General features: G+C 43.7%; 1 protein-coding gene across 2 annotated transcripts; it reads left to right on the top strand.

Annotated features, from left to right (window-relative positions):
- The first annotated feature begins 1322 nt into the window (after positions 1 to 1322).
- On the top strand, positions 1323 to 27842 carry pgap1 (post-GPI attachment to proteins inositol deacylase 1). 2 transcript variants are annotated; one of them, XM_055879028.1, is made up of 26 exons: positions 1323 to 1570; positions 2566 to 2719; positions 14096 to 14271; positions 14545 to 14716; positions 14811 to 14971; positions 15889 to 15941; positions 16039 to 16105; positions 17263 to 17368; positions 17511 to 17569; positions 17805 to 17888; positions 18144 to 18193; positions 19601 to 19652; positions 19940 to 20017; positions 20310 to 20385; positions 20570 to 20643; positions 20759 to 20813; positions 20981 to 21047; positions 21173 to 21278; positions 21476 to 21514; positions 21688 to 21872; positions 22213 to 22443; positions 22529 to 22664; positions 22753 to 22803; positions 22887 to 23395; positions 23534 to 23641; positions 23765 to 27842. In XM_055879028.1, the coding sequence occupies exons 1-26, from the start codon at positions 1439 to 1441 to the stop codon at positions 23901 to 23903; spliced, it is 3120 nt and encodes a 1039-aa protein (XP_055735003.1). In that variant the 5' UTR covers positions 1323 to 1438; the 3' UTR covers positions 23904 to 27842. The 2 variants fall into 2 exon arrangements, with proteins under 2 accessions (XP_055735003.1, XP_055735002.1); XM_055879027.1 differs by having other exon boundaries at positions 18132 to 18193.

Genomic DNA, 27842 nt, shown 5'->3' with positions numbered 1-27842 from the left:
GATACGATGTGGAAGGAAGGCCTACTTATCAAGCTGGATAAATCAGGACCTCCCCGGTAGCAGTGATGCAAGTAGAGTTGGGAGAGAGGCTGTTAAAGTTAAGAAGACAACAGCTAGCCATGACATATTGGGTAAATCTACAAGAACTTAAGTTTACACATCCTACAAAAAAAAGGTGCTCCTAGAGTGCTGAGAATATGAACAAAATCTGAATACAAGCTTTTGGTGGATAGGCAACTGCATGGCGAGAGAGGTGGGGCTGTTTGGGAGGGAGTGTAGCCCCTCTGTGGGTCTTCTTGCTATCCCACCTTGGTGTCTCCCTCAACCAGTGATAGATCTACGGTTACTTGCGAGGGTAAGAGATGTTGAAGAAAGAGTAGATTCAGTTGTATGTGAACATTTAAGGACACAATACTATGCTTTCTAGAATATATTCACAGATGGACCAAAGGACCCTAAAACAGCGAGGACAGCAGCAGCTTTCAGTGTTCCTGAGTTTAAGCTGGCAGTGACGAAAAGAGCAACGGATCATTTAACTGTTTACACAAGGGAGTTGTTGGCCATACTATTAGCTGCCGAGTGTGTGGAGGAGGTGAGGCCTGACAGGTTAGTCATCTGCTCTGACTCATGTGCAGCATTGATGAGCTTAAATTCATGTGTGTCTCAGAGCAGCCAGGGTGTATTGTATGAGGGTTTGCATTGTTTGTATAGGGTGAAAAAGATGGGGTATTTGCGATGTTCCTCTGGGTACCAGCTCATGTGGGAGTAGAGAGGAATGAGAAAGTGGATATTATTGCCAAGCAGACTCCTAAACATCATAATGTCGAGATGGAATTGTCAATCAGTATAGCAGAAGCCAAGGAATTAATAAATAAGTGTCAAGTGTTGTGGAACAGGGAGAGTAAGGGAAGACACCTGTATAAGATCCAGGAAAAGGTGGGAGCAGGGATGTCCTCAGGCCCGAGAGAGAAGGGAGGAAAGTGTAGTCACAAGGCTAAATAGTACATTGAAAGTGGTGGGGGAACATCCAACTGGGAGGTGTGATCATTGTCAGGAGGAGATGGAGAAGGTGGAACATGTTCTATTTCAGTGCCAGAAATATGTGAGACAAAGGGAGCGATTGCTATTAGATTTGAGGAGTAATGGGGTTGAAGAGCCAGGATTAAGTGAACTGCTGTGGAAATCTTCAGGGGATGTAGTATTTCATTATGTATTTCGTTTCCTTAGGGAGACGATATTATTGGATAGGATTTAGACCTTCGGTCCACACTCCAGTCCAGTTGGCGGCGGTAATGCACCTTAAAGTTGGTTGCCAACCGCCATATAGAATCCACAGAGGAAGCAGACGATCAGGTTTAACAGTCTCTCTGTGAAAGGAAAAAAAGGAAAAATGGAAACAGTATACCTGTAAATAGACAAAATCCGAAAGACAGTAGAAATGAGAGTCGCCACTGTGGCCTTTTACGGGTGTGCACTGGGTCTTCTGGCGATGGGCCTGCGAGAAATGTTTTCGGGATTTGAAGAGAATAGGTGCACAATGACCTATATGTTCGAGTACCCCGAGTACCGGGTGAGTAGTTTGCCTATTGACCTCAAACAAATGGCACCGTGCGCGATTCGGTTTCGGTTCGGCGTAATCACTCGGCACTGTCAACAACACTCGGAACGTTGCTGCCAAATGCGTAATATTATTTTAGTATCCATCCTTTTCAGGACTAGCTAGCATTTTTTCATTCCAGCTGTCAATGCCCAGCTGTGATTTTGATAGCCATAATATGGATATGGCTAGCTATAAATTAGCCCGTGGCCGATATATAATGCTGAAAGCTCAAGCTTGTTGTTAAACACCTGCATTCTGCTTCCAATTTCAACATCGCACCTCATGCATGATTTTCAGGACTATTTCCTTGTTGAGGATGTCGACGGACTGTGTCACGCACACCTCGCTACGTTTCATTTTTACCATGGAATTGTATATTCTTTCAAGTACTAGCTACAATAGATAGGTGGCATGGTTGGCAGTTACTGTATGTTGAGGATGCTTAGTGAGTGTGTGGTGTCATTGTATGTTACATCAGGGCTCAGGAGATCACACCTTGTGTTGGAAGCTGCAGTTGATCCATGATAAGTACTATAAGGTGATTATTCCACCCACTAAGTGCCTGGCACAACCATATGGCCCTGTGTGGTCTGTCTGCACTCACCATGGTGCTGATAAAATATGACGAATTAGCCCAATGTATTAGAAGTAGCTATTATATTTATTACCCAAACTTGTTCTCTTATTTGATTTGCTCAATCAAGAGTCAGTATCGGTCACGTGGTACCACATCTCTCCTGTCCTTAAGTGTGCACACACGCATAATGATGCTTTCTCACTGTACTGTTTTTTTTCCCTTCTCTGTGATGTGTTAATCTGCCTAGAAGTGTGGTTCAGCTGTTCCCAGAATATGGCTCTACTTCTAGGGAGGTGTGTGTGTATCCTTAGTGTGTTGTACTTTAGGCCCGGAGAGTATGAGCTCTATCAGGGATGTGCGTGTCCTCACTATGTCTGTGTGTTGACAGCGTATTGCCCTGCCCCGACGCGTGGCCCGCCAGTATCCAGCGTATGGACTGTACCTGTACGGAGAGGGCCAGTACGCTCAGGACACTCGCGGACTCAAACTAACCGGGGCCCCTGTTCTTTTCCTACCTGGAAACGCAGGCAGCTACAAACAAGGTGAGCCTCTACCACCATTAACCAAACTCATCCACTTTTCAAACTTACTCTAATCGAACATACCCACTCAGCTCAGATTAGGGAATATCACAAGCTTGCTCTCTCCATTGCTCTAACAATGGAAGCTAAGAATTTCTAATGTACAATATCTGCTTCGGTTACATATTGTACGTAGGCTGGTGAAAGTATTGTATTAAAGAAAGATCTTATGGAAGGGTTTCCCAACTGGCAGTGATTTTATTTGGTCCCCCAAGATTTCTAAGCAAAAGAAATACACATAAAAAATATATATATATAGAATTTTTTTTGGGCAACAAAATGCACTATGTAGACCCAGAGGATATCACTTGAAAGTATTAATTAGAATGTGTGTGTGTGTGTGTGTGTAAAAACACCAGTAAATCAGCTCCAAGGGATTTTAATTCTGGAAATCTGTTCCAAAGTATTCCCACGCATAAGAGAGTTATACAGTGTGTATGTGATCGTATACAAGGTTTGAAATGATTCTGTTTTAGTTCAATATTATATCCGTTTGGGTTTCTTGCTGTCAATTTGCAGTTTACAAATGATTTGTAATTATGTTCTCTTCCCCCTGACCTTCTGACTGAATTTAGTTGATGTTCAATGCCCACTCTAATGCAGATCTATCCTCTTCTGGTTTGGTGTTGCTAGTGGCTGCTGGTGGGAGTAGAACACCCACGCTCTCTTTCTCTCACTCTCAGTCTTGCACGCGTACGCCCACCCACCCCCACATACACACATGCAACATGCACATAGTTTGCTATTTTACCATTATATGCTTGATGGTATTCAGTGTCCTCCATCATGGGTTCTGTTGCATTAGTCTATTTTACATGTTATGGTTGTGATCACAAACCTCAACCAAGCAAACCTCAACCCAGGCATGATTTTTATTTATTTATCTTTATTTAACCAGGTAGGCCAGTTGAGAACAAATTCTCATTTACAACTGCGAACTGGCCAAGATAAAGCAAAGCAGTGCGACACAAACAACAACACACGGTTACACATGGTATAAACAAACGTACAGTCAATAACACAATAGAGCCTCCCGGGTGGCGCAGTGGTCTAGGGCACTGCATCGCAGTGCTAACTGCGCCACCAGAGTCTCTGGGTTCGCGCCCAGGCTCTGTCGCAGCCGGCCGCGACCGGGAGGTCCGTGGGGCGACGCACAATTGGCATAGCGTCGTCCGGGGTAGGGAGGGTTTGGCCGGTAGGGATATCCTTGTCTCATCGCGCTCCAGCGACTCCTGTGGCGGGCCGGGCGCAGTGCGCGCCAGCCAAGGGGGCCAGGTACACGGTGTTTCCTCCGACACATTGGTGCGGCTGGCTTCCGGGTTGGAGGCGCGCTGTGTTAAGAAGCAGTACGGCTGGTTGGGTTGTGCTTCGGAGGACGCATGGCTTTCGACCTTCGTCTCTCCCGAGCCCGTACGGGAGTTGTAGCGATGAGACAAGGTAGTAATTACTAGCGATTGGATACCACGAAAATTGGGGAGAAAATGGGATAAAAATTATTTAAAAAATAAAAATAAAAAAATAAAAAAATAACACAATAGAAAAGTCTATGTACAGTGTGTGCAAATGAAGTAAGATTAGGGAGGTAAGGCAATATATAGGCCGTAGTGGTGAAATAATTACGATTTAGCAAATAAACACTGGAGTGATAGATGTGCAGAAGATGAATGCCCAAGTACAGATACTGGTGTGCAAAGGAGCATTTTTTTATTTTATTTATATAAATAAAATAAATAACAATATGGAGATGAGGTAGTTGGATTGGCTATTTACAGATGGGCTATGTACAGGTGGAATGATCTGTAAGCTGCTCTGATAGCTGATGCTTAAAGTTAGTGAGGGAGATATGTGTCTCCAGCTTCAGTGATTTTTGCAATTCGTTCCAGTCATTGGTAGTAGAGAACTGTAAGGAAAGGCGGCCAAAGAGGAATTCGCTTTGGGGGTGACCAGTGAAGTATACCTGCTGGAGCGCGTGCTACTGGTGGGTGCTGCTATGGTGACCAGTGAGCTGAGATAAGGCAGGGCTTTACCTAGCATAGACTTATAGAAGACCTGGAGCCAGTGGGTTTGGCGATGAATATGAATCGAGGGCCAGCCAACGGGAGCATACAGGTCGCAGTGGTGGGTAGTATATGGGACTTTGATGTATTGGAGGCTATTTTGTAAATGACATCGCCAAAGTCAAGGATCGGTAGAATAGTCAGTTTTACGAGGGTATGTTTGGCAGCATGAGTGAAGGATGCTTTGTTGCGAAATAGGAAGCCGATTCTATATTTAATTTTGGATTGGAGATGCTTAATGTGAGTCTGGAAGGAGAGTTTACAGTCTAACCAGACACCTAGGTTTTATAATTGTCCACATATTCCTGGTCAGAACCGTCCAGAGTAGTGATGCTAGGCGGGCGGGCAGGTGCGGGCAGCGATTGGTTGAAGAGCAGCATGCATTTCGCTTTACTTGCATTTAAGAGCAGTTGGAGGCCACGGAAGGAGAGTTGTATGACATTGAAGCTCGTCTGGAGGTTAGTTAACACAGTGTACAAAGAAGGCCAGAAGTATACAGAATGGTGTTTTCTGCGTAGAGGTGGATCAGAGAATCACCAGCTGCAAGAGCGACATCATTGATGTATACAGAGAAAAGAGCCGGCCACGAGAATTGAACCCTGTGGCACCCCCATAGAGACTGCCTGAGGTCTGGACAACAGGTCCTCCGATTTGACACACTGAACTCTTTCTGAGAAGTAGTTGGTGAACCAGGCGAGGCAGTCATTTGAGAAACCAAGAATGTTGAGTCTGCCGATAAGAATGCGGTAATTGACAGAGTCAAAAGCCTTGGCCAGGTCGATGAATATGGCTGCACAGTATTGACTTTTGTTGATGGTGGTTATGATATTGTTTAGGACCTTGAGCTTGGCTGAGGTGCACCCATGACCAGCTCAGAAACCAACCCATGACCAGCTCAGAAACCAGATTGCATAGCGGAGAAGGTACGGTGGGATTCAAAATGGTTGGTGACCTGTTTGTTAACTTGGCTTTCGAAGACTTTTTAGAAAGGCAGGGTAGGATAGATATAGGTCTGTAACAGTTTGAGTCTAGTGTCTCCCCCTTTGAAGAGAGGGATGACCGCGGGAGCTTTCCAATCTTTTGGGATCTCAGACGATACGAAATAGAGGTTGAACAGGCTAGTAATAGGGGTTGCAACAATTTTGTCAGATAATTTTAGAAAGAGAGGGTCCAGATTGTTTAGCCCAGCTGATATGTAGGGGTCCAGATTTTGCAGTTGTTTCAGAACATCAGCTTTCTGGATTTGGGTGAAGGGGAAATGGGGGAGGCTTTGGCAAGTAGCTGTGAGGGGTGCAGAGCTGTTGACCGGGGTAGGGGTCGCCAGGTGGAAAGCATGGCCAGCCATAGACAAATGCTTGTTGAAATTCTCGATTATCGTAGATTTATCGGTGGTGACAGTGTTTCCTAGCCTCAGTGCAGTGGGCAGCTGGGAGGAGGCGCTCTTATTCTCCATGGACTTTACACTGTCCCAGAACTTTTTGGAGTTTGTGCTACAGGATGCAAATTTCTGTTTGAAAAAGCTAACCTTAGCTTTCCTAACTTCCTGTGTATATTGGTTCCTAACTTCCCTGAAAAGTTGCATATCGCGGGGGATATTCGATGCCAATACAGAACGCCACAGGATGTATTTGTGCTGGTCAAGGGCAGTCACGTCTGGAGTGAATCAAGGGCTCTATCTGTTCCTGGTTCTACATTTTTTGAATGGGGCATGCTTATTTAAGATGGTGAGGAAGGCACTTTTAAAGAATAGCCAGGCATCCTCTATGAGGTCAATGACTTTCCAGGATACCTGGGCCAGGTTGATTAGAAAGGCCTGCACGCTGAAGTATTTTAGGGGGTGGTCAGTTGACCGCAGGCCCATTACGGACGCAGGCAATGAGACAGTGAGCACGCAACGAGTGCTCCCGCACATTGGCTAACCGGGCTATCTGCATTGTGTCCCACCACCCGCCAACCCCTCTTTTACGCTACTGCTACACTCTGTTTATCAAAAATGCATAGTCACTTTAACCATATCTACATGTACATACTACCTCAATCAGCCTGACTAACCGGTGTCTGTATGTAGCCTCACTACTTTTATAGCCTCGCTATATAGCCTGTCTTTTTTACTGTTGTTTTTAGAGGTCGACCGATTATGATTTTTCAACGTCGATACCGATTAATCGGCCGATTTAAAATAAAAATCTATTTGTAATAATGACAATTACAACAATACTGAATGAGCACTTATTTTAACTTAATATAATACATCAATAAAATCTATTTAGCTTAAATAATACAAAAACAGTGTTGGAGAAGAAAGTAAAAGTGCAATATGTGCCATGTAAAAAAGCTAACGTTTAAGTTCCTTGCTCAGAACATATGAAAGCTGGTGGTTCCTTTTAACATGAGTCTTCAATATTCACAGGTAAGAACTTTTAGGTTGGAGTTATTTTAGGACTATTTCTCTCTATACCATTTGTATTTCAAATACCTTTGACTATATGATGTTCTAATAGGTACTTTAGTATTGCCAGCCTAATCTCGGGAGTTGATAGGCTTGAAGTCATAAACAGCGCAATGCTTGAAGCACAGCGAAGAGCTTCTGGCAAATGCAGGAAAGTGCTGTTGGAATAAATGCTTACGAGCCTGCTGCTGCCTACCACCGCTCAGTCAGACGGCTCTATCAAATCATAGACTTAATTATAATATAACACAGAAATACGAGCCTTTGGTCATTAATATGGTCAAATCCGGAAACTATAATTTTGAAAACAAAACGTTTATTCTTTCACTGAAATACGGAACCGTTACGTATTTTATCTAACGGGTGGCATCCCTAAGTCTAAATATTGCTGTTACATTGCACAACCATCAATGTTATGTCATTATGTACAATTCTGGCAAATGAATTACGGTCTTTTCGGAAGGAATGGTCTTCACACAGTTCGCAACGAGCCAGGCGGCCCAAACTGCTGCATATACCCTGACTCTGCTTGCATAGAATGCAAGAGAAGTGACACAATTTCACCTGGTTAATATTGCCTGCTAACCTGGATTTCTTTTAGCTAAATATGCAGGTTTAAAAATATATACTTGTGTATTGATTTTAAAGAAAGGCATTGATGTTTCTGGTTAGGTACACATTGGTGCAACGACAGTGCTTTTTTCGCGAATGCGCTTGTTAAATCCACCGTAGGCTGTGGTTCAATGGCTGTGGTTCAATGATAAATTAACAGGCACCGCATCGATTATATGCAACGCAGGACAATCTAGATAAACTAGTAATATCAACCATGTGTAGTTAACTAGTGATTATGTTAAGATTGATTGTTTTTTATAAGATAAGTTTAATGCTAGCTAGCACCTTACCTTGGCTCCTTGCTGCACTCGCATAACAGGTAGTCAGCCTGCCACCCAGTCTCCTCGTGGAGTGCAATGTAATCGGCCAAAATCTGTGTCCAAAAATGCAGCTTGTTATGAAAACTTGAAATCGGCCATTCCGATTAATCGGTTGACCTCTAGCTGAGACCACATCGGGCGATAACGTCGGCAGTCCAGTCATGTTGGATCAGTGGGGCTCCGTGTCGACAATGAAGGGTCCAGGCCAATTGTCAAATTAGGTAATTGTAGCCCTAGAATTAGTTGGTATATGGGCCTAGCTCGAGGCTAGCTGGTGCTTGCTTCCGGACAGAGGCGTTAGCTAACAGTAGCCACTCGTTTGCAGCTAGCTAGGAGTAATGATCCAGAGTGGCAGTAATCCGGTGATATGGTAGAGAGAAGCAGTCTGATATGCTCTGAGTTGATATTGCGCTGTGCAGACTGGCAGGTGATTGTCCAAGCTAAGGCTGGCTGATTCTGGGGGAAAAAGGCGAGGACAGCTAGCCGTGGCTAACAAAGACTAGTAGCTAGTTAGCTGGCTAGCTCCTGATGGAAGTTCCAGTTATAAGGAATAAAAATAGCAGATCCGTTCCACATTGGGTGAGGCGGGTTGCAGGAAAGTGTATTTAGTTTGTAGATAGAAGTGAGATTATGATATATATATATACGAAAAAAGACCGGCTATTTACAAGGGGCCATCTTGGATTCATGATCTTTAGATGTTTTACATTCAACAACATCAGCACTAAGTAGGCTATGTTTAGGCTACTTTAAAGCCTGTCAAGCCTAATACCTAGTTTTACATTAAACACACTTAAAGGGATACTTTGAGATTTTGGCAATGAAGCCCTTTATCTACTTCCACAGAGTCAGATTAACTCATGGATACTCTTTATGTCTGCATTCAGTATGAATGAAGTTGTAGGTAATTAGCATTAGCACATAACTAGCATTAGCACAATGACTGGTATTAAATAGTATGTTAACAGCTAGCTGTTACCATAGACTGCCAGTCATTGCTTTAATGATAGTTAGCAATTGCACTAACTGTAGTTAGCAACTTCTTTTAAGCTGTATGCAGAGACATACAAATGGTATCCACAAATTATCCCTTTAATCAGAGTTGACTTAAACTGTTAAAAGGAGTGCTACTGTTCATAGGGAGGTGAAATAAGGTCCAGGTTCACAGGTAAATTGAAGGGATGCTTAAATCCATAATCTACACACTGCCCTCTGTTTTGCTAATCAGATTACTTAACTCTAATAGTAAATCTAGTCTATTCAGAGGTCATCTTGTGTTGATATCCGTGAGCTTGGTCAACCCTCATCACATGGGGGGACAGGCACTGTTCAGGGATGTGGTGGATGAATGTCATGGAGGATGGTCCCATAAGCAAAAAAAAAAATAGAAATTTGAAGGAAATTTCACCCTGGCTCTGCCACGGAACATAGTCATTACTATATTAACAACATTACGTTTATCATAAACATCAAGATTATCGAAACTAAGGGCTAGAGCGAGCACGTTTTCATTTCACTAGTAGAAAGTTTAGTTTTTTCTTGTGTTCGGCTGCTAAACAACAAAGTCCAGCATTCATTTTATTTTTTGTGTTAGCTTGATTTAACATTTACATTTAAGTCATTTAGCAGACGCTCTTATCCAGAGCGACTTACAAATTGGATCCTTATTTTCAATGACAGCCTAGGAACAGTGAGTTAACTGCCTTGTTCAGGGGCAGGACGACAGATTACCTTGTCAGCTCAGGGATTCGAACTTACAACCTTTCGGTTACAAGTCCAACGCTCTAACCACTAGGCTACCTGCCGCCCCATTTAACTAGGCAAGTCAGTTAGGAACAAATTCTTATTTACGATGACGGCCTACCCGGGGAACAGTGGGTTAACTGCCTTTTTCAGGGGCAGAACGGCATATTTTTACCTTGTCAGCTCCGGGATTAAATCCAGCAACCTTTCGGTTACTGGCCCAACGCTCTAACCACTAGGCTACCTGCCATCCCCATTCATAGTGAATGTAGATGCCGCCCTTCTAGGTAGATGGGGGGTGCCCACAAACTTGGATGATGGTGTTATTTACTTCTAACGACCAACACACAGTAATCTCAGAACTTCTCTAGGCAAGATTTCTTTGAAAACATTTGTTTTTCATCATGCCTGTGTGGTGTTCTGTCTAGCTGTGCTAATAACAAACCAGCACGAAAATGAGTTCCAGTGCCTTCGGAAAGTTTTCAGACCCCTTCACTTTTTCCAAATTTTGTTAGGTTAGAGCTTTATTCTAAAATGTATTAAATATATTTTTCCCCCCTCATCAATCTATACACAATACTCCATAAACACAAAGCAATAACAGGTTTTGAAACATTTTTGCTAATCTATTAAAAAGAAACTCAAATATTACATTTACATAAGTATGTAGTCCCTTTACTCAGTACTTTGTGAAAGCACCTTTGGCAGCGATTACAGCCTTGAGTCTTCTCGGGTATGACGCTACAAGCTTGGCACACCTGTATTTGGGAAGTTTCTCCTATTCTTCTCTGCAGATCTTCTCAAGCTCTGGATGGGGAACGTCGCTGCACGGCTATTTTCAGGTCACTCCTGAGAAGTTAGATCGGGTTCAAGTCTGGGCTCTGGCTGGGTCAGTCAAGGACATTCAGAGACTTGTCCCGAAGCCACTCCTACGTTGTCTTGGCTGTGTGCTCAGGGCCGTTGTCCTGTTGGAAAGGGAACTTTCGCCCCAGTTTGGAGTCCTGAGCGCTCTGGAGCAGGTTTTCATCAAGGATCTCTCTGTACTTTGCTCTGTTTATCTTTGCCTCGATCCTGACTAGTCTCCCAGTCCCTGCCACTGAAAATCTTCCCCAGAGCAATGCTGCCACCACCATGCTGTAGGGATGGTGCCAGGTTTCATCCAGACGTGGTGCTTAGCATTCAGGCCAAAGAGTTCAATCTTAGTTTCATCAGACCAGAGAATCTTGTTTCTTATGGTCTGAGAGTCCTTTAGGTGCCTTTTGGCAACTCCAAGCAGGGTGTCATGTGCCTTTTACTGAGAAGTGGCTTCCGTCTGGTTACTCTGCCATAAAGGCCTGATTGGTGGAGTTTTCCTTCTGGAAGATTCTCCCATCTCCACAGAGGAACTCTGGAGCTCTGTCTGAGTGACCATTGGGTTCTTGGTCACCACCCTGACCAAGGCCGTTCTCCCCCGAATGCTCAGTTTGGCAGGCAACCAGCTCTAGGAAGAGTCTTGGTGGTTCCAAACTTCTTCCATCCCATTTAGGACGTCATTGAAAATAATAATTTGTTCTTAACTGACTTGCCTAGTTAAATAAATAAAAAAAACATTTAAAAGAATAGTGGAGGTCACTGTGTTCTTGCAGACCTTCAATGCTACAGAAATGTTTTGGTACTTTTCCCCAGATCTGTGCCTCAACACAATCCTGTCTCAGAGCTCTGCAGACAATTCCTTCTACCTCATGGCTTGGTTTTTGCTCTGACATGCACTGTCGACTGTGGGAATTTATATAGACAGGTGTGTGCCTTTTTCAAATCATGTCCAATCAATTGAATTTACCACAGGTGGACTCCAACCAAGTTGTAGAAACATCCCAAGGATCATCACTAATCTCATAGCAAAGGTTCGGAATGCTTAAGTAAATAAGGTATTTCTGTTTTTGCTTTGTCATTGAGGTTTTGTGTGTAGATTGACCAGGGGAGAAAACATTTTAATCAATGTTAGAATAAGGCTGTAACGTAACAAAATGAAGAAAAAGTCAAGTGGTCTGAATACTTTCCCGAATGCACTGTAAACTATACAGGGGAGTGTACACTATTTAATGCTAACTCAAAAAGAGATCTGGGTATTCAACAAGAATGTTTTATGGTAAAAGTAGCATACACAAATACAGTATGAACAATGTAGTACAGTTCAGTGTGTAGAAAACTGTAGCTACAGATTGTTACACCAGATAATGTGATTTAACCAAATATTTTTGGTATCCATTACTGGGAGTTACAGGATAGGTACTGCTTGGTGTAGCACAGAGCATTTTCGACCAGCCTTAGCTTAGCAATACTGTCTTCGTCCTCAAGTTTACAATTGGCTCATTCATCCCCCTCCTCTCCCCTGTAACTATTCCCCAGGTCGTTGCTGCAAATGAGAACGTGTTCTCAGTCAACTTACCTGGTAAAATAACGGTAAAATAAAAATAAATAAAATAAAAAATTCTGGGAACACAAGTCTCAAAATGTCCGTGTCTAGTTGCAGGGGGTCCTTTTGAATTTCGAAAATGCTCCGTCATTAAAATAAATATTTGTTTTGCTCCACGAAGTAACCCAATAAAGGTTAAGCCACCATCTTCTCTATTTCAAGCCTTCTCACATTGATCGAGACAGTTGGGTGTCTAAACGAAGACAGCATCACTAAGGTTGGTTGAAAATCCTCTGTGCTATACCAAACAGTACCTATCTAGTAACTCCCAGTAATGGATACTGAAACATCTTTGGTTAAATCACATCATCTGGTTTAATAATCTATAGCTAAGAGAACTGGTGACCAGCAGATGATGGGAGAGGTGGTCATGATGAAATTGACATTCACAAAGAAACATGCAGTAACAAAAAAGAGTGATCAGTGTCGTAAAGTTCAGGGAATACTTGTACAGCTGTGGGAGTGGTCATTATCAAACTGCCATTCTCTTGAGTCATCTTCTGCTTGAAATACAGCATAATGTCCAATCCACCGAGAGGGAAACAGTTCTGCTACAATGACACACACAGGCAAAGGAATTATTTTTCTGTATCTAGAATTCACTCCAGGAAGAAGCCCAGGCACCACATGGTATTGTCTATAAGACAAACAAATATAATGAATTATACTCTATTGTACAGTTTAAAAGACAGTTAAACTGTGCCAGCATAACATCAACATTAGGGTAGAGTAGTTGAACATGTGCACAGGCAGAGATATTACATTTAGAACAATACAATATCTAGCCTAATAGAAAGAAATATGGCATAACCCTTAACCTTTGCACAGTGACCAGACTGTAAAAATGTGCCTAGGTAGGCAGACAGACATGGCTGTAGCTAGATACTATCAGGCATGCTTAGGCAAATATATTTATAGTAAAACCAGATTCAGTTTGAGATTTACAACAGTAAAGTGTTGTATTATTGTTTCTCCTCTTAGCTAGCTAGCTGGATAGCCAATTGTTATTTACATCTGTTAGGATTCCAATCTTGCGTCATGCCTATAATTTTGTGAGATTGAAACGCATCCATGGTCATATCATAACCAATGTCAACCTTTGTCAATTATGTTACATAGCTAGCTAGTAAAATTATTTAATAATTATTTGCTAATGTTACACGTTTGCAAACAAGTTAGCAGGTGCCAGACTAACTAGCTAGCCAGCTCCAGTCATGTGGTAACGTTTGCTGGTAAACCTAGCTTTAAGTGGCTGGTTGTAGCATTTTAGCTTGCTGTTTACAATAGATCTCCGATTGTTAAACATCTTCTATGTTTAGTCATAGATTTGGCTACCTGTAGTTGTTTAGCTAACTTAGCTATCTCGCGAAACTAGATGGCTACCTACCTAGCTAGCTACCTAAGTTATGACACACACATGGTGTTCTGTAGGATTAAGGTTGGCCCTATCTGGTGTACATGGCAATTATGTCCGTTCTACAATGATCATTTAGTGACACTAGTTACACACCCCTATGAATAGTCAAGCTATTCATTTGTTCCAGCCGAACATCGTTTGGGGGCTGTAACTGCATAGCGCTGACCTACGTCTCCTCCCTTGCCCAACTTCAGGTTCTTGTATTGTTTTATCTTATCCTTAAGTGTTAATCTTCTCACCGCTTTCTAATCGGTCTATGACCTCTTATGTCCTCTCACCAGCTCGCTCCCTTGGTTCGGTGGCTCTGAGGAAGGCTGAGGCCCTGGAAGGAGGGGTCCACCTCAACGTGTTCACCATCGACTTCAACGAGGAGCTTGTGGCCCTGTATGGAGGCAGCCTGCGCCGGCAGACCCACTTCCTACACGAGAGCATCAAGGCCATCCTGCGCCTCTACAAGGTATATTATATAAGAAACATTTCTATGAGCTCTCTCAAAAACATCAGATATATAAATGCTAACTAAAAATGGCTAACAACTGACTTACACCCAAGCCCAAATCAACCCCTACCCCCCTAGGCACTTGTCTGAGAGGGCAGGTGGAGTTTTTGCCATGTTGCTTATACTATCCAATCCTCTCAGATAAACACAAGTGCCTAGGGGCTAAGGATCAATTTGGGATTGGGCGTTCGACTGATAAACCAAACCCCACACCTACCTCTTTCTCCGCAGGACCATGAAGCCCCCCCTCATAGTGTGGTGTTGGTGGGTCACTCCATGGGGGGAGTGGTGGCCCGAGCCCTCTTCACCCTGCCCCGCTTCAGCCCTCGCCTTGTCAGCCTCATCATCACCCAGGCCTCCCCTCACCAGGCCCCCGTGCTGTCCCTCGACGCACACCTACTGGGTATGGAACACACACACACTAGGGCTTACAAAGTAAAGTAACCCCCAGCACTGTGATCTGTCTGTATTCTCTCCTTTCTGCTCTGTGTGTGTAGAGTTCTACTCTGCTGTGAGACAGCGCTGGGTGGGTCGAGCGGAAGACCTGCGCAACGTGACAGTTCTCTCCGTGGGGGGTGGTTACCGTGACTACCAGGTGCGCTCCGGCCTCACGGCCCTGCCCTGCCCCCAGGACGACCCAAGCAAGTTGTCTCTGGTGGTAAGACTCAACAAAGTCAAAGTTACTGCTGCATGTGCGTTTTACATGTTTTGTCTGCACATTTATTTTGTTGACGTTTCGGTCAAGTCGAGCCTCGTGAACTGCTGTAAGCTTTGTAACTATTCTATCACTTGAGACAAAATTGTCCACTCAAAAGCTTTACATAGATAAGATAAGATATGCTTTATTGTCTATTAACTTACTGAGAACAGAAATGTGTATTTTTATGCTCCCAACCCGAGACACGCACACACCCCCCAAGAGGCTGGAAGCAATGTGTCAGCTGCAGTTCAGCGCCCCTAAGCGCTAGGCTACCTGCCGCCCCATTAGTTAGCCACATGCCAAAAACAACATACACTGAGTATACTAAACATTAGGAAGACCTTCCTAATATTAAGTTGCACCCCACCCCTTGTAGCATCAATTCATCTGGGCATCGACTCTACAAGGTGTCGAAAGCGTTCCACAGGGATGCTGGCCCATGTTCACTCCAATGCTTCCCACAGCTGTATCAAGTTGGCTGGATGTCCTTTGGGTATTGGACCATTTTTGATACACACGGAAAACTGTTGAGCGTGGAAAAACTCAGCAGCGTTGTAGTTCTTGACGGTGCGCCTGGCAACTACTACCATACCCAGTTCAAAGGCACTTCAATCTTTTGTCTTTCCCACTCACCCAATCTAGGCTTAAAAGTCATTCTTTAACCTGTCTCCTCCCCTTCAGCTACAGGGATTTGAAATGGATTTAACAAGTGACATAAGGGATCATAACTTTCACCTGGTCGGTAATTTTTTTTATGCTTAGTGTACGTTTCATTCAGATAGCCCAGATGAATTTAGACTGCCCCAAGTCCTTCAGCCTTGCATTCAATTAACACTGATAGTGTAAATATACTTTTCTGTTTTTCTTCTATGAAGGTTACTGCTGTTCCTAGGACCTGGGTGTCCACGGACCACCTGTCCATTGTTTGGTAAGTAGAGGAATTCAATTTAGAGCTTGCTTGATGTAATCTCCAGACCCTCTTACATAAATATGCAAGTCATTTGCTTATTTTGTTTGTTTTCCAGGTGCAAAGAGCTGGTTCTGGCCACTGTGCGGGCATTCTTTGACCTCATTGAACCTGAAACGGGACAGGTGAGTATCACACTGGCTCACTAGACTGGAAACCAGGCAGGGCCTCCTTGACTGATCTCAAAAAGACAGGATAGGCAACATTTTGGATGCCATTTGGGAATTTGCTTCCAACTATCCAGTTATTTCGCGTCAGTAGCTAGGTTGCAATCAATTTTCATTCAAATATTCGTGTTTTCTCTACCAAAAAGATTTTAAAAAACTGTGCGTAATTAAGTATTGTGCAAAAAAAATAATACTTTTTCCCCCTTAAGTTTTCATGTGCTGAATAAAAACCAAAAGTTCAATGTGTTTCCATTTCTTTTTCAACTCTACCGATAGTTTTGTAACAAACTGTTAAATAGCAAATGTGCCTACTTTTGTCTTGGCACGTGCGCTCTAGACAACAACAGCTTGCATATACAGTGCGGTGTAGTCTAGTAGTCTAGTGCGGGTAGTCTAGTCTACATGATGAGATTATTATAGATACATTTTTATTTGTCAAACCGCAGTCAAGCATCGATCATCATGTCACCAAAATAAGACCCGCGATATTTATTGGAAAGGAGCATTAAAGTCATCTCCGTGCACTTTCGTCACCCTGTGAAGTTCATTGTAACTTATTTCATCTTTAGTCTAATAAACTGCATGGTTTCCCGAGTCTTAATGGAAGGACCACACACCATATCATTGCGTGACTCCACGTTCACTTCCATATGATGGTTATTATATCTGTATTTGCACGTGAAGGTGTTTCCACCACCATTTCTCCCACCACAATTTCTCCCACCATGTGGAACGAAACAAATGATGTCTGCATTTCTAAAATGTTACCGAAACGTCCTATTTTTTTTATTTTCTATTATATTTTTCTATTGCGGTATGACTTTACTCACATAACTGGGTGGACACGTGGTTATAGCAGATGAAGGAAAGGAGACCAAGATAAAGCCTATGCAGACTAGATGTACACCAGGATTGTGGCTCAGTTCATCTTAGTGTGTCGCTTACTTCCCTAATTGATCTGAGAAGAGTTTGATGGGAGAAATAATTAGTCTCGAATCTTGCCTAGTCTTTTCAACTCTTAAGTGGCCATGAAGATAAGACAATTGGAACACTGTCTGTCCATTTGAAGTTGCTAAGTACTGTGTATTGACGTCTTTAAAAAAAAAAAAAAAAAGTTTTCAGACGATCCAGAGAGGAGAATGGCCATTCTGCACCATCATTTTATCAGACACCCTGTACGTGTGCTGGGTGAGCAGCTAGAGACGCCCGTTTCCCTCTCAGGTCAGTGGGTTACAGTGCTATAGTGTGTTTTGTAGCAGAGCCGAACGGTGTGACTGCATGTCACTTTTTAGGCTGTGTGTCCTTTACAGAACATATGTATTACCGGGTGTGTGACCACTCTCCTATTTTTCACATTCTCCAGGGTCTCCTAAAACGTGGAGCGAGGTGAACACACTCCGTCTGGCGTACAGTGCTCCCAAAGTAAGCCTACACCGTTACCACCAGGGCCGAGGTCCATTTTGGTCCATAGACCCTTCACATAGCTCCTATCACTTTGGTCTTCACAGACCTAAAATAACTAGATGGGTGTAATTAATGTGATTTATTGCGCCACTTAGTCTTCTAGTAGGCTAAATTGCGCCTCTAGACCCAGAAGGAGCAGATCCATGTCTTCTGAAAATATATCTTGCAGTTATTGTTTCTTTGCTCTCTGCAGGAAGGACAAGCCAAGTATTTCCTGTTTGCCCTCTCCAGTCGCAGGAGAGCCTACAGTCACTTCTACTGTCGCAGCAACAACCTGGTGAGACTGATATGGCAGCTCTGCTGCTTTAATGGAATTCAAACCGATATACCATATATGCTCTTGTGATAACACTGGTGCTTCCCACTGGTTATGACTCCCACTTCTGCCACCATTTCTAAGAGGTTTTTGATATGTAAAGACTAATGAAGTGAGTAAGTCTGCAAGTTGAGAACATAGTATAAGGTGAATCTTGCAAGCAGAAGACTGCATATTGTGAGACTACCGAGCCAATGTTTGCAGTCTCTCCAACAGGAAATGACGAGCTGGGTTTACGGTTGTACACAGATGAACGGATCCATGTGGTGAGTAGGGGCGTGGATAAGTTGGGATCCTTAACGTTGAAGAAAACACCTTTTTTTTGTTCCCTGCCCCCCAAAAAATAAAAATCACAGTGCAGTTATTACAAAACTTTACCTTCTGTGTTATAGCCCAACTAGACGTTAGGCTATAAAGGCCTGGGGTAAGCTGTGTAATTTAAATAAAACCAGAGAGCAAAAGGCAAACTTTCGGCTACTTTGGTGAATTTGCGTGACGAGACACTGCGTATTTCTGCCGCGCCGGCTTGCCTGCTCTTGCTTTTCGCTAATGATATGAGTGTGTTATCAGTCTGTTTTTATTTATTTTTATTGAACCTTTATTTAACTAGGCAAGTCGATCAAGAACAAATTCTTATTTACTATGACGGCCTAGTCCAGCCAAACCCTAACCAGGACGACGCTGGGCCAATTGTGCGCCGCCCTATGGGACTCCCAATCACGTCCGGCTGTGACACAGCCTGGAATCGAACCAGGGTCTGTAGTGACACCTCTAGCACTGAGATGCAGTGCCTTAGAACGCTGCGCCACTCTGGAACCCTGTTGCGTGTTGAATATCCTACCCTATTCATTGATGATAGTCCCTGCTTTACTGAAGTAGCGAGACATTGCAAGCCAAGAATTGAAGATACAGCATTCCACTGCGAGATACAGCTTTTGATTGCCGATTAGATAGGCCTTGTGCACGTCTCTGACTCTTGTTCTGCCCGGTGGCCGACCTGCCTAGACTGTGCCCATCCTCTCTCTCTTCGTCCCTCGCGAGCTCGCTATGAAAGACTCGAGTGTTGTTTTCTCGGAAGTACGGCAAATAATCAGTCTCCTCCGTTCCAAAAAGTACTGAATCTTGATACTCAGAAATGGGAGTTGACGGGCAAAGAGCCAAGGAATCAAGTATTTTGGGTCGGCTCTCCCGCCACTATGGCAGAGAAAGGCAAGCAACACCAGCTAAGTTAAATGGGAAGGAAATGCAAAGTCTGCGAGGTGGAATTGAGGTGCACTAACGGCAGTAAAAGTTCCGTGCTTAAACATCTGAAAGGGACACAAGCCGTTGTTGGCAGCAGCACAGCTGCATTGTGAATTCACGTGTAATTTTAGGAATATTTCTTATCGTTTTAACGGAAAACTGATCAAATGTCTTTTGAAACGTTTAGATAATTTTTCTCCATTTGTCACATCCCTAGTGGTGAGTACTGACTGGCCATGTCAGACACTCTTTCCATTGGTCTCTCTCTCTCTCTTTCTCCTCGTACATTCGCCTTTATCTCTGCTTCAGCGTACTGCTTGCTCTTTCTGACATCTGACGGACCGTTCTTTCTTTCTCTCTCTCTCCATGCTCCTTCTCTTCTTCTTTTCTCCCTTCGTTGGTGTCTCTGACTGTACTCGTTCTTTCCCCAGTGTGCAGGCAGTGGATCTGTCTTTTGGAACAGAACTTCTCCCAGCTTACAAGGTGAGCATTATCTTCCCATATTTACACCATCACTAAATATTAGGGGTCAGTCAGTTATTTGAAGTCAGCCATGTTTTTTGTCAATGTACTGTCTGCTCTCTCTGTTTTTCGTTTATCTGTTTCTTGTGTTGTGAAATGCACTTTTAAGTCAATTGTGACACGACTTGACACGGCACTCAAACCGTGTTGACCAAAAATGAATAAGTGTATAAAATAATTTAGTGTAGATCAAAATACATCTTCAGAACTGTCGCTTCACTGGTCTCTGTCTGTCCCTCTTACCGCAGGTTCTGACTTTGAGCCTCCGTGAGCTGTCGTCTGTCTCTCACCTCATTGTGGTCGCCTCCAACCTCAACGGTAGACAGGTACACTGTGTGCACTCTTTTTTTATTTTTTATTTTATTTATTTTTATGACCCAAAGCACTCATTCTTAAAAACAACTTTAGATTTCGATAGCACTTATGTGCCCTCGTTATTAGCGAATACAGATACAAGTAGAGAAACACTATTTTCCATAAGGTGTAGTGACAATATAAGCAAATAAACTACATTTATCTCAGTGGTAGCGTCATTCTATATTTATACATGTGAAGAGAAGTAGAGAAGCTCTTGTAGTACCCTTCATGTGTGTATCTTTTCTACTCTGTGTCCCACAGTTCACAGTGGAGTGTGAGTGGCAGAGACAGGAGTCTCAGACCGTCTCTCTGCCAGTACCACACGTTCTCTCCTTCGGTTAGTCCTCCTTTTCTCTAGTCCCTCCTTGTAGAAACAATTATATTAGCAGTCTGGTTTGTCTGAAAATCTGTATTTTGCCGAGTTTATTTTGCAAGAGCTAGTTTGTTAGGTGTACTGAATATGTTGACGTTTCTCATTCGGTGGGCAACACTGGCTCCTCTGTGGGTCCTCATTCGTTCAGGCATGAGTGTTAGTGACGTCACTCTCAACTCCACCGGACTTCGGCACACCATTGAGCTGCAGCACTTTCATCAGGTAAGTCCATCTGAATTGTATAGTTCTATCAGGAGGTTGAACATCTTACATACAGTACTGGCGAAACAAGACAAAGGTATTTGGGTCTTGTACTTTCTGACCACTGTATCCTCAGGTCTATCAGGCTTTCAGAATTTCAGTCGTAAGCCACTGCAAAGTAACCAAAGCAGGTAAGCAGATGTTTACAGTTTTGCAGCGGCACATTTTTGTCACCTGATGGGGTGCGAGTTTGGTTGACAGCTGCTCTTAATAATCTTTCATTTGTGATTTTGGTAATGGGTCAAAATGCAAAACTACCAGTAATGTTGGAATTGAATGTCCTTGTCTCTATGTACAGACAGACTGCCCAATGTCTACATAATGAAGGTGCCATGGTTTAGGGAGGACTCCGTTACCACGTCCAGGCAAGATCTTACCACTTGTCCGTCCACCAATCCTATGACATTTGGCTATTTTTAAACCTACTGTATTTACCAGTAACCCAATGGAAAACTGTTATTTATTTGGTCTATCCTTGCATCTCTCTCAGTATTCCCTCTGTAACAGAGATATCGGGAATGCTCCACACGAGTCGTCCTGACAACACCACTGGTGTGCTGTTGCAGCTCCACACTGCCCCCAACTGCCACTATAAGGTACTGCCCACAGAATTAAATGGGATACTTTTGTTTTTCTATGTTATCTCAACATGGTATTGCCCATTTAATGTGAGGCATTAAACCATGATACAGGCTTCGAGCTGAATCACATTTGGTTTTTAATTTAAAACACTTTATTAAACTTCCCTTTTTCTCTAAGACTGGCTGAATCTCTTTCTCATCTCTCCCTCCAGGTATCTGTGAGAACATCATTTCCCAGAGTGCTTGGACAGGTAAGACCTCTACACTCTGTTGTGCTGAGCTCTCACCCTTACATACAGAGTTATGAGCGTTGTAGTAGACCTGGGTAATTTAGCCCTGTGTGAAATGGAGGCTAGTTAGCTTAATTCAAACACACCAATATGACTAATTAGCTAACGAGTTTTCCACCCTGCTGTCCTTCCAGGTGTTGAGGTTCTGTGGGCCCGTGTTGCCGGTGTACGTGGCTGTAGCGCTCCTACTGGCCTGTGGGGGGCAGATGTCCTCTGTCGTGAGGATGGGGCGCCCCCTACAGATGAGCCATGCCGTGGCCAGATCCCTGCAGCCCCACAAGGTGGACCTTCCCGTCTACCTGCTGCATCTGCTGCTCAGGTAGACCAACTATTCCATCAAGCATGCATGTGTGTGCAACAGTGGAGGCTGCTGAGGGGAGGACGGCTCATAATAATGGCTGGACGGAGCGAATGGAATGGCACATGGAAACCATGTGTTTGATGTTGTTGATACTGTTCCACCGATTTCGCTCCAGCCATTAACATGTTCCCGTCCTCCCCAATTGAGCTGCCACCAACCTCCCGTGGTGTGCACACACACAAATGCATGTGCACACACACGCATGCACACAGACACACTGTGAAAGACCACTCGTATTACATGAAACCACACCATACAAAGTCCCTCTATCCTCCTCCTTCCCTCTATTTGTATCCAGGTATAGCTGGTTCCAGGATGGTTGGTCCACTCTTCATCTCCCGCCGTTAGATGCTCTCCCCGCCACCTCCCCAGATGGTACGACACAGGAGGGGTTGCCCCTAAACGAAGACTGGCCACGCCTCCTGTCCCCCCTGCTGTATGTTTTGGGAGCAGCCATGGCCTTCTGGGGCAGCGTGCTGCTCCGCCTCTTTCTAAGGCTGCTTTCGTTGCTATTGGCCCCGCTTCACAGGTAATGAATACCCGCTCCCCTCATGCATTAGATTGAACTACATGGAATTGGAATTAGTTGAGTGTGTGTGGGTGTCTGCTTTCAGGCCCTCTGTGTCTCGGGACTGCGGCACCCTGTGTAGGCGTACTCAGCTGCTCCTCATCCTGTGTCTGAGTGTGTTAGGATGGGCTTCCTGTGGAGCCCTGTCAATCACAGCCACCTTCCTGCTGCATCTCTACCGAGTGAGTCTAGGGGCCCAGTTAAATACTTACTCATTGAACTTGTTAGTTTTCCAGTGGTTTACTGATGTATGCCTATGTTTCTGTCCAGGTTCTGAGGCTACAGATGACAGAGAGGTCTCTGAGTCATATGCTGAACCTGGTAAGAGTCCGAATTATTGCCCACTCTAAAATGACCTCTCTAAAATATCCATATATTGATTATAATCACAACTACCCTTCCAGGCGCCCGAGAAACAAACAGACAAAGACTACGGAACTGGAAACAAAGAGAAAGGCACCGGGGAAGAAGAGAAAGGCACCGGGGAAGAAGAGAAAGGCACCGGGGAAAAAGAGAAAGGCACCGGGGAAAAAGAGAAAGGCACCGGGGAAAAAGAGAAAGGCACCGGGGAAAAAGAGAAAGGCACCGGGGAAAAAGAGAAAGGCACCGGGGAAAAAGAGAAAGGCACCGGGGAAAAAGAGAAAGGCACCGGGGAAAAAGAGAAAGGCACCGGGGAAAAAGAGAAAGGCACCGGGGAAAAAGAGAAAGGCACCGGGGAAAAAGAGAAAGGCACCGGGAACAGTGATTCCCTGGACAGCAAACCTAAAGAATGTAACGGCGCCCCCCTGCTGTCGGACTCAGTACTGCAGGATGTGAGAGATGACCTGCAGCTGCACATTAGCCTTTCTGCTCTCCTCACTCTACCAGTCATGCTCTGTGCCCCATCACTGATCCACTGGACCCGCAACTTCAGGTACTAGAGTATGTGTGTCTAGCCCTTACCTTGTCCACCCTCTACTTCCCTAACTCTACCGTGTGTGTGTGTGTGTGTGTGTCCATGTGTAGAACTGTGATTTTTCCCCCTTCCTTTAATTGCCTTTTCTCTTTGCAGATATTCTGTTGCTCGTTTGGATCCTGATCCTTGCTGGCCCCACTCCGTGCCTCTCTTCATCGCCTCTCTGCTGCTCATCAACTGTAACACACTCACTCTCAGCTACAGGTGCTTGTATTATACTGCTCTCTCTGTCTGACATGCGCACACATCTTTCATGTCTGTCTTCACTCCTGTCATTTCACCCAGGTGTGTGTGTTTTAACTTGTGTTTTACGCTCTTGTGTTTCAGTAAAACCCTGCCTATCACATCCCGCCTGCTGTTGCCTCTCTCCGTTGCCATGGTGACTTTCTCCCCACTCCATCTATACCGTGTAAACTACTTTGTGTCTGCAGCCCTAGTTCCGCTGGCTGTTTCCTGTCTCTTCTGAGTTCTGCTGGTACCTGCGCTGTGCCTATCACTCGGCAGACTCACAGATCCGGGTCAGGTCCCCAAACTGGTCAAAGCTAGTCTGGCCTGGGATTGCGCTCCCCTTTCAGGCCCTGGAGGGGGGCGACGATGGCGACCCTACAGCAGAGCCATAGACATACATAGTTTGCGAAACTGTCCGCCATGTTGTCTCCAAGTGTTCCAAGCTTTTGGTGCCAACATGGCTACCGTTGGAAGTCCCAGTCTTAACCAAGTTTGCCTTACTCTGTATATATATGGCTCTGTCTTCAAGGAGCATGACGCGATTACTCCTTCATTACAAATGTCACGCCTGATACTTGTGGTTCTCAACAGGATATTGCTCTCCTCGTTTTTTCATACAACTGTAATTGAACCTATTTTAGTACAGTATAATTGTGGTAATAGTGAGTATGAGGGGATTTGTCCCGTGTTTATTGGATTCTGTTTATTGGCCCTAAACGTCTTGGCCTGTCTTATTGGTAACTTTGATTGAACACGCCTCATGAAGCTAGCTACTTTTACTCTGTCATTAGTAAGATGTCATAAGCAGTCAAGTGTTGCAATTAGAGTTGCAAAACTACCTGTAAGTTACCATTTTTATAAAATACGATTTAAAAAAAAATCTTTTACATGCTATGAAAATTATTAACATCCTTAAACTTTTCAAAAGTCTGGTAGTTTACTGGTCAATTTTGAAAGTTACCGGTAACCTTCCCTCCCTTTGCAACCTTAGTTACAACGATGTCATGCAGCTAGCTGTACTGTACGCAAGACCGTGGCTAACTCGCTTGCTTGGCTAGCTATTGTAACTGCACAGGACATGTTCCGTCATGCTTTTGACAGTGTAAAGATTTGAAAGGTTTTTACAAGGAAGAGTCGGCTTAAACTCGATCACACCCTCAAACCTTCTTCAGCTGCTATCTTGTGTTGCTATCATCCTGCGTTTTTGAAAGTGGAGCTCCTAACTACATAACCTGTTCTTAGCCAAGTATGGTCATTTATTATGCAGTATGTGGCCGTAGCTATGAATGTTATTGGTTAGTCTCAATCTAAAGTGACATGGGTTCTGACTACGTAGGATATCATGAGGAATGGATGACCCTACGCACCATAGCTTCATTTAGTTGTGCAATGTTATAGGAAGGTTATATGGAGTTGGATGCTATTCCACGTCAGATCAGTTAGGGGGACAACTTGACATTGCATCTGTGTCGTAACATAATTCCTTGAGCAGTTATTCTGTGCATCTCTATGGACGGAGTCCCGGTTGACGTTATCCATACTAGAGTATATTACATCTGATATTACCTTGCAAACAGGCCTATCATGTGACTTTGATATGATGTTACAAGCTGCTGTCTGTTTCTGATTTAACAAAATGTCCTCCGCTTGAAGAGCTAGCTTTAAAGGGATCTTTGGCTTTTTTATCAATGTCGTTTAGAGGCCACGGCCCCTATTATTTACTAGAAGAGTCGTTACTTACTTGGAAAACATCAGCACTTGGTATTTGCCTTAATCAGTTACCTCACATTTTTCCAAACTGGACTTTCTAAAGACACATATAGCCCCTGCATGGAAATACAGTTGACAAACTGACATCGGCTTAGTCTCAAGGCGAATGCATGTATAAATGTGTATTACCCTCATTGTAGTAATGAAAACACAGGGTTGTCGATCTTCAGGATCAGATGAAGGAGCCCTATTGCCACCGATACATGGAGGCACCAGAGATGGTGCCTTCCGACTGTTTCACCCTCTACTGTTTGCTAATTCAAGGTGGGTGTGTTTGCGTAAAAACCCTATCAGCCATAGCGCCACTCCAATGTACAACACAGTGGGTTGTGTTAGTGGTGTTACTTTGACAATTGTTTTGTAAGAATTAACCAATAGTGTCTGTGTGTTTGTACGTGTACTTTTGATGCTCACCAGCACCCCTTGACCCCAACTTTGTTGGCATCCCTTGGACAAAGCAGCTAGTGCCTTTCTGCCGATTTGCCCCTCCCCCTCCACGCATTCACTCTCCTATCTGCCTGTCAATCAAGACACTTCCCTAGTATAGGGCATAAGATTGTGACGGAGACCAGCATCCCTGACAAGTGACTAATCTGGTCACCTGAGTGCAACAGTAGTGAGCATAGCTCTTGCTTGTAGCTGTCACTTTCATTTGCAAGACAGAACAGATTTCAAATACAGAATGGTTACATGGAATGGATCAGGTTATGTTGGTGTATGTTAAATGATTTGACAAAGCCACAATGGGGTTCTGTCAAGGTAAAGGCAGCTTGGTTCTTGTACAGTGTTACACCTTTTCAAGCTCAACAAGACAGGCTATGAATTAAACACCTTTTGTCCGTCCTAGCTAGCTTCAATTTTAAAGAGACCAAACCCACTCCAGCACAAACACAGTGTGTATACGACACACTCTCCCCGACGACACCCCTGTGTCACCTGCACTGTGAATGTACCTGTTTGTTTGTGTGTGCATAAGTATGTGAGACTTTAGTGCGGGTGCTTTGTGTGTACTAAACGATAGTATGTCAACGTGGTGCAGTTTTAGTGCTTTGAAACGTACGTACTCTGCCTCATTCCAAATGTGAATTGTGACCAGATTTATATAGATGAACCTTTGTGGTAAAACTAGTAGAAATGAGCATATGTTTTCTATGAATATGCTAGATTTTTTTTTTTCTCTCTCTCTTTTTTTAAAATTGGTGTTCACTGTGACCGTGCCGTGATTTCTGAAGTGAGATTGACACCTCAGCAACTACTTATGTTCTAACGTAACCAACCCGAGTGACGCTGTCGCGACGAGCATATCTCGATTTTAAATATTTGTTTGTTTAGCGTTTTATGCTCTTTTGAGATTATTTTTATGTGATGAAAAGCACTACACAAGTTAAATCAATAATAATAATTATATGGGATACTGTTCCTTGAACCCTGAAATGCCTAATGTTTGCGTTCATAGCTGTTATGATTGTGATGTTAGCGGCTTTTCTATTATTCAAATCTGTTATTGCAACTGTAGGTGGTCGCAACAGTTGTTTTGTTGTTAAAAGCAGACATAATTCACGTTATGAATGCCTGGAAATGGACATGATCCCGTTAACAGAGTAACGTAGTAGATGGCGGCTGCTTGTGGAACGATTATACCAAGGATGTAGCTGATGATTTTAAGGAAAGTGTCTCCAAATTGTACATATTGTGTGTCCAATGAAGTGAATTGCTGTTGCTTTGTGCTGTTGTAGCTTTCCTGTTGCAACTCGGATACTAGACAGACTTCAACTCCACAGCGCCCCCCCCCCCCCCAGTACTTTCTTCTTTGATTCACGTCCAATGACAGAATACTTACATGTAAATGTCCCAACATACATATTCAACTAGAGTGGTGGATTTAGTTCAGCAACTGCAAAGTCCAGATGAATGGTAAAAATAGTTTGGGTCTCCACTTGCTTTTTGATGTTCTGTTGACTATAGGGAAGTGAACATCCAGTTAAGTGTTACCAAACTGTCGGTCTCACGCTGATAGTCATGCTGTCGATGCGGTCTCTTGCTGTTTCTGTCCCAGGTGACTTTAAACCTATAACCTCCTATCTCTTATCTGGTCCTCGTTGTGTGAAGATGGTCTCTTGCTGACCTTTGCTGAACAGGAAATGTTCCAGAAATTAAATTGGACCCCAAAAAGACCTTGCCTGAGTGAATGTTTGGAGTCTGTTTCTACAGTTAGGTTATAGGTCAAGTGACAAGGACCGGCATACTCAATTCTCAGGTTTTAGCATTGTCGCAACAAAAAAAGAGATTGCTTTGGTGTTTTTTTTATATTGTAAAAATTTTTTTTATCTAATATTATTATAACTGAGATTTGTGCAATTTGTTAGCATTATTGCTGTTCAAATAAAGTTGTGAGAAGAAATGGCAA

The sequence above is a fragment of the Salvelinus fontinalis genome, chromosome 23, assembly GCF_029448725.1.
Source record: "Salvelinus fontinalis isolate EN_2023a chromosome 23, ASM2944872v1, whole genome shotgun sequence".
NCBI lineage: Eukaryota > Metazoa > Chordata > Actinopteri > Salmoniformes > Salmonidae > Salvelinus > Salvelinus fontinalis.
The sequence above is the reverse complement of the archived record's forward strand: the minus strand, read 5'-3'. Positions and strand labels throughout refer to the sequence as shown.